A 13,310-nucleotide genomic window follows, 5' to 3' on the forward strand; every position below is an offset into this window, starting at 1 on the left:
TATTTTTTTTTATTTTTATAAAAATGTACAGAATAGATGTTTCAGATTTTTATGACTTCCAAGCATTCAGAAATATGTGTCCATTTAGAGACTATAACAAAGCAGTCGAGAATTTGAAACGTTTAGTCATTTATGTCGACTCTGCCCCAGAATGTTATGTCATGAAAGAATGGGATGTTGTCTTTAACAAACCAAGAGCAACAATAGTTTCAGAACAAGAATGTAGACAGAAACTTAAGAAAATAAAAGTCGTACAAGTTGGTATGAAGATGTTAGATGCTTGGGATATCTTATTGTCAAAGTTAGAAGATTTTTCAGTTCGTGGTATAAAGTTCTATACACCTTCTCCAAACTTCTATTCTATCTTCACTGGATATAAATACGAACAAGTAGAATGGAAAGAAAATATTATAGAAGCTTGGTTAGACCATGTCAAAGAAATTATATGCAATGGAAACGAAAGAGTCTATGAGTATATCTTATGTTGGTTTGCAAATATCTTACAATATCCAAGTGCTAAAAATGAAACTGCTCTCATTATAATTGGAAAACAAGGAACAGGTAAGAACACTTTCTTTACAGATATCTTATGCAAACTGTTAGAGGGCTATTCGAACCCGAATATGACAAACTTAGAAAACATCTGCGGTAAATTTAACTCTTCAATAGAGAATATGAAACTTATAGTATGTAACGAACTTCAAAGTATAGATACAACAAAAGTTTTGAACTCAGATGCTTTGAAGAGTCTTATAACAGACAAAGTTGGAGTTGTTGAAAGAAAATATAAAGACCAAAGAGTTTGTGAAAATGTTGCAAATTTCATGGTTTCAAACAATGCTGTTCCGATGAAGTTAGAAAGTTCTGACAGAAGATATGTAGTTGTCAGAACGTCAGATTCTCATATGCAAGATACAGAATATTTTGACGACTTAGCAGAAACTTTGACATCTGACTTTTACAACCACTTGTTCTCATATTTCATGACATTAGATATTTCAAAGTTCAATCCAAGACAAATTCCACATACCGAAGAGAGACAAACATTGTTAGAAGCAAACAAGAGTGTATATGAACTGTTCATAGATGAAACTGACTTTGAGTGTTTAGATGAAAGGTCATTGTACGATTCGTATAAACAATATTGTCAAGATATGGTTATATGGCAGCTTCTAAACGAACATTCTTGGCAAATGTCAAAAGTCTTTTAGATGTTCAGAACGGCGTATATACAAAGAAAAATTTTTCTGAGTAAATTTTAAAAAAAATATTTTTTTATCCGATAGAAAAGATGACGAAATTATCTCAGTAAACAAGTACATGACAGAAGTCAAAGAAGAACTAGACCCATTCGCATATTTGAATGTTTACTTCTACCATTTTGAAAAGTCTACATTTGACAAAGTTTGGAACATCGAACCAGTTAAGTTTGCTATTGTGACTAAAAATGGTGCGAAATTTGAAGACTTAGACATAGAAGGTTTGTTAGCAGTCAAAGAAAATTTTGACAGAAGGTTTCAAACCTTAAAGAAGGCAAAGCATACAAACTTGTTATACCTTATGAACCAAAGAAAGCAGACGACTATGAATATTATGAGTCTAAGATAGTTGAAGTTCAAGGTAAATTGGGTAAAAAGATTTTAGAGTCTAAGCCAGTGTTTGCTCCTAAAGAGGAAGAGAACATTGACATTGACCCAGAAATGTTCTAAAAATAAAATTTTATTTTTACATGTCAAATTTCTTTTTCTCTGGAACTGGTTCAGGTTCTTTCTTCTCTTCTACTTTCTTTCTTTCTTTTCTTTCTTTTCTCTCTTCTTCTTCTTTCTGGTGGAGTTATGTCAAATTTCTCAGAACCATATTTATGTAAAAGTTCTTTGTCCTTTAATAGCTCTTCTATTCTGTTTTCTATTTCATCTTCAAGAACAGCGCATGTGTCTTCTTTGCATTCTAAGAACTTTTGTTGGACTTCATCTTTCCAATCGGCGTCATCTCTGTCAACAAGTCTGTCATTGACAAATTTTAAGACTGCTCTTTGTAATGTTTTATGGTTCTTGTCATATTCCCAGAAACAGAACTTTAGAACAAATTCACCTTTCTTGTTTACACTATGTAAGATTTTATGGTCGACAGATGTTTTGCTGTCGAAAAGCTTGTCTCGAATATAGATAGCGAAATCGCTAGACATTTTCTAAAAGATAAAAATTTTAATTTTTCTAAAAATATGTTAGAAAAAAAGTTTGCTGACATTGACAAGAAATTTGAGAATGTTTTAAACAAGAACAAGAGGAAGTTAGAAAATGCTCAGATAAAACCCATACATGACAAGTTCTTATTTGCTCAGAATGGTATAACAGGTCTAATCGCACCACCTGGGTCGGGTAAGACTTTCACTTATCTTAAAATGGCTGCACAACAACAAGAACTAGATGAGAAGAACCCATTCTATGAGTTAGTTGTCATTTGTAGTACTTCTGGTCAATTTGACCAAACCGTCAATTCGTTCAAAGATATTATAAAGAAGTCTAAGTTAGTATGTATAAAGGATACTGAGTTGTTAGATTGGATAAAGAAGTACCAAAGAAGAGTTTTGAAGTATAATGCTATAAATGAGTATATAAATTCTAAGTTTAAAGACCCAAATGAGGAAATGCAGAGAATATTAGAGAAGAAACACTTCAGAAACAAACAGAAAGAGATAGAATACATTTCGAAGAAATTGCAATCTTACGATTGGAAGACGTACCCTCATAGATGTCTTCTTATCTTAGATGACTTTGCTTCTCATCCTTTGTTAAAGAACAGAGAACAAGATATGTGTCGAATTCTTAAGAAGCTCAGACACTTTAACATCTCAGTTGTCATTTGTGTACAGACAGCAAAGAGTTTAAGTAAGGATGTAAAGAGAATACTTACTGATATCATACTTTTCCCTGGATTGTCCGAAGACGATTTCATGGAACTTATGAAAGAGTCCATGGCAGGTAAGTTTGACAGACATGAACTATGGGAGAAGTACAAAGTCATACAAGACCCTCATACTTCTTTCAGAATTCATATCTACGCAAACAAAGTTCAAATTGTAAAAAGTCAAGCGTAAAAATATAAATGTTTTGGCGACCAGGGTTTTTTCACTACTCGCTGTTCTTCACTGTTTTCATACGGAATTCAATAAAAATAATGTTTATGTTAGAATGTTAGATCTAACATGTTTTCTAACATGTTTTCTAACATGGTCTAAAACATACAAAACTCATGAAATTTCATACGGAATTCAGCAAAAATAATGTTTATGTTAGAATGTTAGATCTAACATGTTTTCTAACATGTTTTCTAACATAACTATTTACAAGCGTTTTACATGGTATATGTTGCGATGGTTCATGACTCTAAACAATTTCGTAGCTTCTATTTCTTCTGTCAGTATGTCAAAAGTTTTAACGATACCGAAAGTTTCTTTATACTTCTTCTTGACGTCAGATAGAAGGAAATCGTCAGCTGTTGGATAGTTTTTGTTTAGAAATGTCAACATGTCCATTTTATCTTCTGCTGGTTTCTCTGCTTCTTTCTTTAAATCTGCATAGTCGTTTCGCATACGTTCTATCTCTTTGACGGAGTAGTTATATTTCCTCATTGCTGCTTTACATTTAGAACATTGTGGGTTCATTTTTGCGTTATATTCTGAAACCTTACCTGCTAAAACAACTAAGGCGTCAATGGTTTTCTTCATCTCGAACATAGCGGGTTTTATTTGTTCGTTCCATACCTTACCCCTACTATCTTTATCTCTTATTTCCCAAACACATTTTGCAACTAACGAAACAAAGTTGTCGTAGGTCTTAAATTCTTCGGATTTGTAAAGGTCAGAGATGTTCTTATATACCATGTCGCAATCTTTGTCCATAACCTTATGGTTGCAATGAAATCCTAGAAACTCATAGTTTACCTTTCGTATGAACTTCTTTATTTCTACTGAGTCAGTTGCTTTGACTTCTATTTCATCGAATTCTGGAATAGTAAGCTTTTGTTGTTGGATTTCAGGAAGTTTAGGTAAATGGTCAATAATATCCTGCATTTCATAAAGATACTGTTCATTTGTTTCATCTTTCGCACTACAGTCTAAATTACTTGTTAAAAGTTCTTGCTTTATCTTCTGGATTTTTGTTTCGAAAGTATATGAAGAAGGAATGAAGCTTTTCATCTCTACTAACATTGAAGTTGGGTTCATGACTAACGAGTTTGGTGCTGTTGTTGCTAACATGTTCTTACAATAAAAATAAAAAATATTTTTTAAAAAAAACCAACTTTATTTTTTATTTCGGGAAAATTCATGAAAATTCAAGAGTTTTAGACCATGTTAGAAAACGTGTTAGAAAACATGTTAGATCTAACATTCTAACATAAACATTATTTTTGGTGTAAATTTCATGATTTTCGAGAGTTTTAGACCATGTTAGAAAACGGTTTAATAGAAAAAGTGTTATTTTTTCATGTCCGAAGACTCGAAGGTGCAACACTTCCAAAATACCGACGAACTCAGAAGAGCAGCATGGCAGTATCTTCTTGACAACTTCTTTGAGTTCTCCAGGTACACCTTGGAAAATGCTGAAGAACTCCGACACAGAGAATTTGGAGAAATTGCACTCCAATACTACCTTGACAAACAAAGGGTAAACAAAGGGTAAAATAAGACTAAAAACTTAACGTTTAAAAAGTGACATTTTTAATGAGCTCCGAGTCACCGAGAAAACTTGGTCAGATGTTAGCAGCTTACTTCCCTGAGGAAGATGGAAGCGTTACATACGTAAGGTTCAAAAACAACGAACCTGGAATTGCGTACCAAATTCGCAATTACATGACCATGGAAGAGTACGAAAGGTTCCTACAAGAGAAACCAGCTCTAAACAACTCAGAAAAGAAAGAATAAAAAGTTTAACTCGTAATTGTTTATTTTTTTACTTGTATGGGCAAGCTGCAAGAATGAAGTCGACTATCTCAGTCTTTGTCTTGACCAGTTGGACTGCTCTTGCGAGTACGTCTGTTTTGCGGTCTCCAGCTGGTGTCTGACCTTCGTAATTGCGCATGTTCTTGAGAGCTCCAACTGTAAATGGTTGTAGGATGAAGAGTCTCTCAGACTGCTTGAGGTAGTCTTCACGGTCACGAACCGAATCTGTGGTACGAGTCGAATTGGTCGACTTTAGGGAAGAGACTGAAAGCCTGTCATCTTCCATAGGGGCTGTGGCATACTCTTTGCGTAAACGGTTCAGACCTTCCTCGAACTCTTGGTCTCTCTTGGATTGAGATTGGAATTGGGGTGGAGCTTGCTGGAACATCCAAGGGTTGGGGAAGTAAGGCATAGGCTGAGGAGGAGGGTAGTTCGGGAAGCCTTGTAGTGGAAATTGGTAGTAACCTTGAGGTGGAAATTGGTAGTAATTTGGTGGAGGGACTTGCTGGAACTGAGGTTGCTGAGGAGACTGTTGTGGTTCTGCAGCTTTCGGTTCTTCTGGCTTTGGAAGGCATTCAGGAAGAGGAACGTCAGTCATCCGTTTGTGTCCTGTCGGAAGGAAGAACTTTTCCTGTCGGAAGGAAGAACTTTTTCTGTCGGAAGGAAGAACTTTTTCTGTCGGAAGGAAAAACTTTTTCTGAAGTTCGACCAAAAGTTCTCAATTTTCGAAAATTTGAATGGTTTACGGACGGACAACTGGAAGAGTTCTTCCTGTCGTCGGGAAAATTTTTTCCAGTTGTCGGGAAAATATTTTCCTGTCGGATGGAAGGACTCGGAATACCAGAAGGATTTGACGAGGCAATTTACCTTATAGAGATAAATGAAGTTGTTAAGCAGTACTTGCGCAGGGTAATGAAGCCCAAGGTCAAGTTCACCACTATTTCTGGAAGGTCTACACTTCAGCTCGAGACTTCGACTGGAATTCCAATTCAAATACCAGACGGGACAGCCTACGATGGCATAAAGGACGCCAAAAGAGAAGCTCTTGTTAAGTTCCTAAACAAACGTCCTTGGATAAAAATACCAAACAAGGAGAACCCCCTACCCCATATGAAATTGGCAATTCAGTCTCTCTTACACTTCTCAGGACAGCCGTTCTACATAACCTGTGAAGGCGACATTCAGCCAGTTCAGTAAACCTTAACGTTTAACTTCACTTTTTTTATGTTTTTACTCACACTCGTACTCAACAGGTTTGTGTACAACTATTTCAACTGTGAACCTTGTATTGACCGGTATTCCTGCAAATGCAAGTTCGGTCAATACACAATTTATGGTGGCAAGAAGGACAGTGGGGAATGTTATTCTGACATCTGTTGTTGCGCTCGAGAGAGAATTGAAATTCCAGACCCGACACCAACACCAACACTCAAGTTGCCAAAGACTCATGTGAAGAAGAAGCCTTCTGGTAAGTTTCTTATAGCCATATACATGGCACGCTTTGAGTAAAAACATTTTTTTCATTTTTTGAATGAAGCAAGTTAAATTCGTCCCACACCAATCTCAATGGACCGATGAAGAGTTTCAAGCCATGGTTGAAGGCGTTGAGAACGACATAGACGGCGAACTTGAAGGAGCTCAAACCACAATTGCAACCAAAATTGCAGAAGTCAAGGAACAGATAGCTCCACTTAAAGCTACCAAAGCTACTCTTGACCTCATGGATAGTTACCGTTTAGATGTCAAAGAGGAATAAGACAATTAAAATTAAAACTCTTAAATACGAAGCTATACTCCAGAAGTTAGCAGAAATGAGAAGACTTTACCAGAGCTACTTACATGTAAGGGACTTACCTTCAAGCAGTCCGACCAAAGATGAATTTTCTGACATTGTCCCAATTTTGTCCGAAAGTCAGCTCAGATGTTTTGAACTGCTCCCAACATATCCAGAATATGAACGTTTGCCTGAACTCTTCCGCAATCTCAAAAAACGTTTTTTGGTTCTCATGTTCGAAACTTTTATCGGAAGAGACAACAAACGTTCAGAAGAAGAACAAGATATTATTTTAAACTTGTTGTATGACATAACTGTCATAACAAGCTTTTTGAAGTAAAACCGCCATTCTCAAACCACTTCATTTTTTCGATGTCCGAACAAGCACCGAAGCCGAACACAATGGCAGATGTCCTTTCAAGGTTGCCAGACAAGCGCCCAATTCAAATTCAAATTGCCCAATTGAAAGCTCATCTGACAAACACCATTAAGACTCTCCAAAGTAGTCTTATGACAGAGATGACCAATCTCAAAGCCGATGTCCTCATGAACCAAGCTTCCAATGAGAAATGCCTGAACGATTTCTCAGAATCGTTGCGCATTTACGCGAGAGAGAACCGAGACCTTGCCAGACTCATCTACCGTTTCTTCGAAGAGATAGACGCCATCTGGAAGGTACTCGGAAAGGACAGAACATGCAACACCGTACTTCGTGAACACAGAATTGAAGAAGGAATTGTCGAGGAAGAAGAGGAAGAAGAGAAACACGAAGAAGAAGAGGAAGAAGAAGAAGTTCCTGAAGCCGCTACATGGGCAACCCTTGTTGCCGATGACACTTACGAAATTTCCCAACCCTACCCATACCAAATCCGCAACAAGGAGACAGGCAAGGTTCTTACCCCAGTCCTCAACAACTTGGGACACTTGAACCTTAACCTTCGGAATCGCGGTTCAATCTCCATGGGCAAGCTTGTCGCAATTCAATGGGTTCCAAATCCAGACAAGAAGACGAGGGTCAGACACATTGACGGTGACAAGCTCAACAACCGTAAGGAGAACCTCGAGTGGTTCTAAGAGTAAAAAAATTTTATTTTAGGGGGAAACCCCAAGTAAATTTAGGTGTTTATTTGGATAAGTATGTGAAATTAAGGTCAATTTGCAAAATTAGTTCCCGACCTTTGAATTGGACTCTTTCGTCATCCCAGTTGCGTAGGAGGTCGTCCCAGAGGAGTTGGTAGAATTTGCCAATCCAAGGACGATTTGTCCTCCCAGGCATTGAGGATGTACTGCTCGTAGAGTCTCATGACCTCTCCCTTGCACCAGACACCCTCTCCTTGGAACGTAAGGCTTCTTCGAAGTGCTCGAATGCGATTGGCTGCTTGACCATCCGAAATGACACTTTTTGTACGTTTGGTCAATGTTCGTGTCTCGTGCCATAGTCGACGAAAATACAGACAAACAGGTTATATATGAGTTTGAGACCAAGAATGGTGTAACTCGACCTGTCCGATTCAAATTCGAATAAAAATTTTTTATTTCATGCAATGTTTTATTTCTGTGCCGTCTTCTTTAACACCCCAGTACTTCCTTTTCGATATTACATGAACTTCGGTGAAAATTTTGTCCAATTTGAATTGACCCATCTTCTCACCGACCATACCCATTTCAATGAGTTTGTTGTATCCTTCTTCGTTCGTCATGAGTGCGTCAATGTTCTCATAGTAAACCTTCACTTTGGATTTGACTTCGGAGAAGAATTTGTTGTAGTTGTCAAGGACTGCCTTTGCGAACTGAGGGTAAGACCAATGTTCGACAATAGGTTTTAATGTGGTTACTAAGCCACTTTGACCTTGAGTGAATTCGTACTTCAAAACAAAAAGGAGAAAACCTTTCAACAAAGTTGTCGACCTTCTCATAATGTTTACTCTTCATCTCTTGAGGTTTTTTAATGGAATACCCCCATGTCGAATTCATAAGCAATTTTAATGTCATTGCAAGTTTGGGGTTTGAAGCTTTCCTAATATCATACAGTTGTTGTATGACTTTTCCAACTGTATAGTTCCTTCCTGGGAACTCACCATCTTCGTTTGGAATTCCAGTCGGGATATATTGGACGAACCTCATGTATGCGGCGTTAAGGTCGACATAGTATATTTTTTCATATGAGTCAAACTTGTCGCAACCTATGGGTCCAGTTTGTGGAAATTCAAGTGAGTCTCTTATCTTCTGAGAAACTTCTCCTGTTATCTCATAAACATCGTCGAAGCAACCTGTTTCATATAAAACCTTCTGACCTAACTCAGATGCTCTCCAATACAATTTGACGTCAATTGGATGTCTCAATGGAAGTTTGTTTATAGCATCTTGAAGTTCTTGCAACCTCATTGGAAGTTCTTCTGGTTCAGGTTGGTATCCGAACAATCCAACTCCTTTTGGAACTGTGTACTTCTTTTGTGCTATAACTTTGTCTGGAACAACTTTTGGTCTTGCTAACAGTGAAAAGTTTGTTTCGTCTTTTGGTACAAAAGTTTCTGTCAGCTTGTCATCTGGAATTGGTTCCAACAAACCTTTCTCGAAAAGAATGTTTACAGCTCTGACAATGTTGCACTTGCCTTTTCCGAACAATGGGTTTGTAAGACTTTCGTTCAACATGAAGTGTTGTGGACAATTACAATCTTCAACCATGGTAAGTCTTTGTCAACAACATAGTCGTCATGTGAAGAACCTTTAGCTGTAGGTATGCTGACTCGGATATTGACATTTGCCAACGGTGCAATTTTTGCCAATTGACCTCTGAGAATGTACCTTGTCTTCACACATGACTCAAGATACTTCATCTTCTCTTCTGTAACAAGACCAGAGTTCCTGAGACATGTAAGAATACAAGGTTCATTGACAATTGTTTCAATTGAATTGTAAATTCCATACCTTGTCAAGTCAATGTCAGACTTATTTATGAACGGGAAGTATCCAGCATGTTGTCTGACTGCTTGAGGGTTAGGTTGGTACCATTCGAACTTGACACTTGCAATTCCTTCAATTGCTTCAAAATGTCTGAGTCGGAGTCAACCATTTGTTCTCTCTTTGTAGTCTTGAAAGCGTCAAGAAGTTGTGCGGCTGTTGTGACATTGCCATGTGCATAGTAAATATGACCATCTAAATCTGTTACGGTTAGTCTGAGATTGTATCCTTTCTTATTTCCGTCTTGAATTGCAGCAAGTACACCCATGAAGCCTTCTTTGTTCTTTCCTTCGTCAAAGTTTACTGTAAAGGTTCGACCAGAAGTAATTTTACTTCTAACTTCACGGTACTTCTCATATGCATATCTTGTTCTTTCCATGGGAGCATGTTTGTCTTCACCCTTCCCTTTTTTCCTTCTCAAAGGATGCAATTGTTCGTCATGTTTCCAGTAGAATCTGGCAAAGCCGTCGTGTCCCTCAACTTGAGGTTCACTAACATCGAAAGGCATGTCCATAAGACGTTCTTCTTCTAACCTCTCTAGTCTGTTTGGATAATTTGCGCGTGCTGTTTCCAATTCCATTTCGTAGCGAAGACCAGACAATTGTCATAGACTTTTATGGGTCTTCCCTCCTATATTTAAAATTCTTCGAAACTCTCCAACCATATCTTTCTAACTCTGCTTTTATTCTAGCAGACCTTCTGTCCATTCTATATGGGGGCATTTTTATAAAAATAAAAAAATATTTTTTTCTTTACTTTACATAACCGCCTGCTGCCATAAGTCTTTGACGCCAACCCATACCAGCTAATGAAGGTTGACTTGGTTTAGTTTCCAAACTAAACTTTGGTTTTGGTTTATCTTCAGTTTTTGGTTTCTCTTCTTCTATCGGTTTTTTCGTCACTTTCGGTTCCTCTGACTTTACTTCACCTGCAGGAACAGTTGTGTTGTCAACATCTTCATAAATATCATATGCCATCTGTTTTTGTTTTCCTTTCAACTTTTTGTGTTTGTTGTAAAGTTTAGAATATTTCGACTCTAAGTCAATGAGATGTTCTATAATGAACTGTTGGTCGGTGAAGTAAACTTTTCCATCTGTTGTCTCGAAAGCTCCTTCAGACTTCAATATTTTATTTGTGAGAGTCTGTTTCTTTTTTGAGATACTAGCCGTTCCATTTCTATGAAAATGACTTTGTAGTTAGGGTTGTATTTCCAGACCTGCACTTTCTATTATTGAATTTTTCTCTTCATCTGTAAGTTCTTTGACAGGTTTTGAAATGGTTCTGAAACTTTTTTGTTTGTGGTGTCAAATCTACCGTTTCAACTTCTTCGGTCATTTCATCTCAGTAAAAAATTTAGTTTGGTTTTTTTCAACTGGTTTGTTTAGGTTTTTTAAGTCGGTCTAAAACTTCCTGAGGTATAGGAGAAACTTGACAAACACGTGGTTGTGTAACTGCCTGGAAGTCGACAAATCCATCTTGAGCCCATTTTGTCTCAAAGCTATATTGTTCATTTCATCTCAGTAAAAAATTTTACATTCCCCACGTTTGAGGCGGTTGAGGTTGGTTGTTGTTTACCCACTGTTGTGCATGGTTATATCCTCTGTTAAAGAATCTTTCACCTTGGTCCATATAGTGCCCTGCTTGGTTATAGTAGTCATTTGCTTTGTTATAGTAGTTTCCTGCTTGTCTTCCTACATTGTCCATCCATCTTGAACTTTTCCTCTTGTTTCAGGATTTGGAATAAGATTTGCTGCATCTCGTGCTACCTCCAACCTTTCTGTACAGTTTGTATAATAGGCTGTGCTTTCTCTTTCAGTATACCTAATGTACTCAAATCTTCCTTCCAATTCCAAATGCACCTCTGGCTAGTGTTCCCACTGCGGGCAAAAATCTGGATGCAACTCCTGCTAATGCGCCAAATAAACCCATTTCTTATGGGTTAAAAATGACGAATTCAAACAAGGACCCGTATGTTTCTAAAGCGACAAAGAAAGCACTCATGATAAAAATCTTTAGTTCAACACCAAATGCTTGGTTTATGGATATCTTGGAAAACATTCCGAGATATAGAGAAATGGACCTCCATACTGGTTAATATTTGTTGGTCAAAAACACAAGATACTGTGAAGCCATACCATTACAGTCCAAAAATATTTTAGAATGTGAAAACTGCTTTGACAATATTCGTTGACAAATACCATCCAACAAAACTGACATCTGACTGTGAAAGTTCTTTCAAATCAGACGATATTAAAAACTATCTGCGTTCAAAAAATGTAAACCAATATTTCATTGTCGACCAAAACCATTCTGCTCTTGGTGTCATTGACAGTTGTATAAAAATCTTAAGAGACTTAAATCAACCACAAGGTGGTGAGGTAGATGAAATGTCATATGACGACAAATATAGACATTTCTCCATGGCAAAGATGAGACAAGTTTTAAATATTTACAATAGCCGTAAACAAAAAGGTTTGGGAAACCACTCCCCCGAAGAAATGAAAAACAACCCTGACTTAGAGAAAGACTATATATTTAATAGTTTAGTCAAAAGAGACAAACAAGAAAGAATGCCAGGCTTCAAACTTAAGAAAGGTGACAAAGTAAAAATAGAAATACCTAAACGCGACCCATATGAAAATACTATTGACTATGACAACAATGGGAACTCGACAGGTACTCACATTCGTGTTCGTAAAAATAGAAGAAAGTATACAAGAGAATATTATGAAGTTTTAGGCAAACATGGCAAAATGTACAGACTGCAAGCAGAAGATAAAACTACTATTGTCAGACCTCGTTTCAAACTTGTCAAAGTTCAAGGTGGTATACTTTCAAAGACAGTTCCTAACAAATATAAGACAACTCCTGACGAATATGCTAAAGAAGTTGAAAATGACGACTAAGCAATTCTATACCATGCGTAAACTGTCATGTAAGGTGGCATGTAGTCTTTACTTTGTCCTGTTGTTTGCGTATACCCTGAAACGCGATGTGAATGGATTCCTCCTACATCAGTGTTATCCCAGTAACAATTTATAGCAAACTTAACGTCCTCTTTAACATCATATCCTTTACCTTTTGTCATTCCTGACCAATCCCAAAATCTATGACTATGCAAACCTGCTTCAGATGTACTTAAATTTATGTAGTGACTGTGCGCAGGTAAATTTGCACCTGAAATCGTTTTACTTCCACCTGTTTCCTTTGAAGAGTTTGCACAATACAAAAACCTGTCGACTATTTGAGTCCAAGTTCCAAAACCCAGAACTGTTTCTGGTTTGGTAGAGTTCATTGACGTGTAAATAGAACCTATAGGATATAGTGTTTGAAGTATTTCTGTCTTTAACGTTTGAAGCTCTGTTTTGTCAGCTTTTTTATCTAACTCATCGTTAACATATGTTTTGTCAGCTTTCTTATCTAACTCATCGTTAACATATGTTTTGTCAGCTTTGTTGTCATATAAATCTTGAGCAGTGAATTTAACATTGTTTTCATCCTCCATGACATAGACATTTCTACATCTAGTGTATTTCATCGTTGTTATGTCTTCATCCGATGTTAAACCTTGTGGAAAGTTAGGAGGTTTCCAATTTAATACATCCCCACCAGTTCCATCAGGTTCTTCAACCG

The 13,310-nt window shown here is 37.1% G+C and overlaps 10 protein-coding genes and 3 pseudogenes across 13 annotated transcripts, besides 1 other annotated feature; 7 read left to right on the forward strand and 6 right to left on the reverse strand.

The window, feature by feature from the left end:
• Positions 1 to 13,014: part of a mobile genetic element that runs on past the window's edge.
• On the forward strand, positions 24 to 678 carry TVAGG3_1007410 (uncharacterized protein; the record flags this gene model as incomplete). The annotated part of the gene is made up of 1 exon (XM_051254447.1): positions 24 to 678. A coding segment is annotated over one exon (655 nt), but the record flags the coding sequence as incomplete, so codon positions are not given.
• Positions 1,726 to 2,002, reverse strand: TVAGG3_1007420 (annotated as a pseudogene). Its single transcript has one exon. A coding segment is annotated over exon 1 (277 nt).
• Positions 2,222 to 3,097, forward strand: TVAGG3_1007430 (protein of unknown function, DUF4106 family; the record flags this gene model as incomplete). Its single annotated transcript, XM_051254448.1, has 1 exon — positions 2,222 to 3,097. One exon carries the CDS (start codon positions 2,222 to 2,224, stop codon positions 3,095 to 3,097), a length of 876 nt encoding a protein of 291 aa, XP_051080022.1.
• Positions 3,665 to 4,258, reverse strand: TVAGG3_1007440 (organellar and viral DNA polymerase type B; the record flags this gene model as incomplete). Its single annotated transcript, XM_051254449.1, has 1 exon — positions 3,665 to 4,258. A coding segment is annotated over one exon (594 nt), but the record flags the coding sequence as incomplete, so codon positions are not given.
• Positions 4,724 to 4,924, forward strand: TVAGG3_1007450 (uncharacterized protein; the record flags this gene model as incomplete). Its single annotated transcript, XM_051254450.1, has 1 exon — positions 4,724 to 4,924. One exon carries the CDS (start codon positions 4,724 to 4,726, stop codon positions 4,922 to 4,924), a length of 201 nt encoding a protein of 66 aa, XP_051080024.1.
• On the reverse strand, positions 4,953 to 5,540 carry TVAGG3_1007460 (uncharacterized protein; the record flags this gene model as incomplete). Its single annotated transcript, XM_051254451.1, has 1 exon — positions 4,953 to 5,540. The coding sequence occupies one exon, from the start codon at positions 5,538 to 5,540 to the stop codon at positions 4,953 to 4,955; it is 588 nt and encodes a 195-aa protein (XP_051080025.1).
• On the forward strand, positions 5,765 to 6,139 carry TVAGG3_1007470 (uncharacterized protein; the record flags this gene model as incomplete). Its single annotated transcript, XM_051254452.1, has 1 exon — positions 5,765 to 6,139. The coding sequence occupies one exon, from the start codon at positions 5,765 to 5,767 to the stop codon at positions 6,137 to 6,139; it is 375 nt and encodes a 124-aa protein (XP_051080026.1).
• On the forward strand, positions 6,167 to 6,451 carry TVAGG3_1007480 (uncharacterized protein; the record flags this gene model as incomplete). Its single annotated transcript, XM_051254453.1, has 1 exon — positions 6,167 to 6,451. One exon carries the CDS (start codon positions 6,167 to 6,169, stop codon positions 6,449 to 6,451), a length of 285 nt encoding a protein of 94 aa, XP_051080027.1.
• TVAGG3_1007490 (HNH endonuclease family) lies at positions 7,089 to 7,790 on the forward strand (the record flags this gene model as incomplete). Its single annotated transcript, XM_051254454.1, has 1 exon — positions 7,089 to 7,790. One exon carries the CDS (start codon positions 7,089 to 7,091, stop codon positions 7,788 to 7,790), a length of 702 nt encoding a protein of 233 aa, XP_051080028.1.
• On the reverse strand, positions 7,840 to 8,103 carry TVAGG3_1007500 (annotated as a pseudogene). The gene has a single exon. A coding segment is annotated over exon 1 (264 nt).
• Positions 8,249 to 9,101, reverse strand: TVAGG3_1007510 (annotated as a pseudogene). The gene has a single exon. A coding segment is annotated over exon 1 (853 nt).
• TVAGG3_1007520 (uncharacterized protein) lies at positions 9,145 to 9,368 on the reverse strand (the record flags this gene model as incomplete). Its single annotated transcript, XM_051254455.1, has 1 exon — positions 9,145 to 9,368. A coding segment is annotated over one exon (224 nt), but the record flags the coding sequence as incomplete, so codon positions are not given.
• On the forward strand, positions 12,098 to 12,583 carry TVAGG3_1007530 (uncharacterized protein; the record flags this gene model as incomplete). Its single annotated transcript, XM_051254456.1, has 1 exon — positions 12,098 to 12,583. The coding sequence occupies one exon, from the start codon at positions 12,098 to 12,100 to the stop codon at positions 12,581 to 12,583; it is 486 nt and encodes a 161-aa protein (XP_051080030.1).
• Positions 13,015 to 13,310: the final 296 nt, after the last annotated feature.

This window comes from Trichomonas vaginalis, chromosome I (assembly GCF_026262505.1).
Source record: "Trichomonas vaginalis G3 chromosome I, whole genome shotgun sequence".
NCBI lineage: Eukaryota > Parabasalia > Trichomonadida > Trichomonadidae > Trichomonas > Trichomonas vaginalis.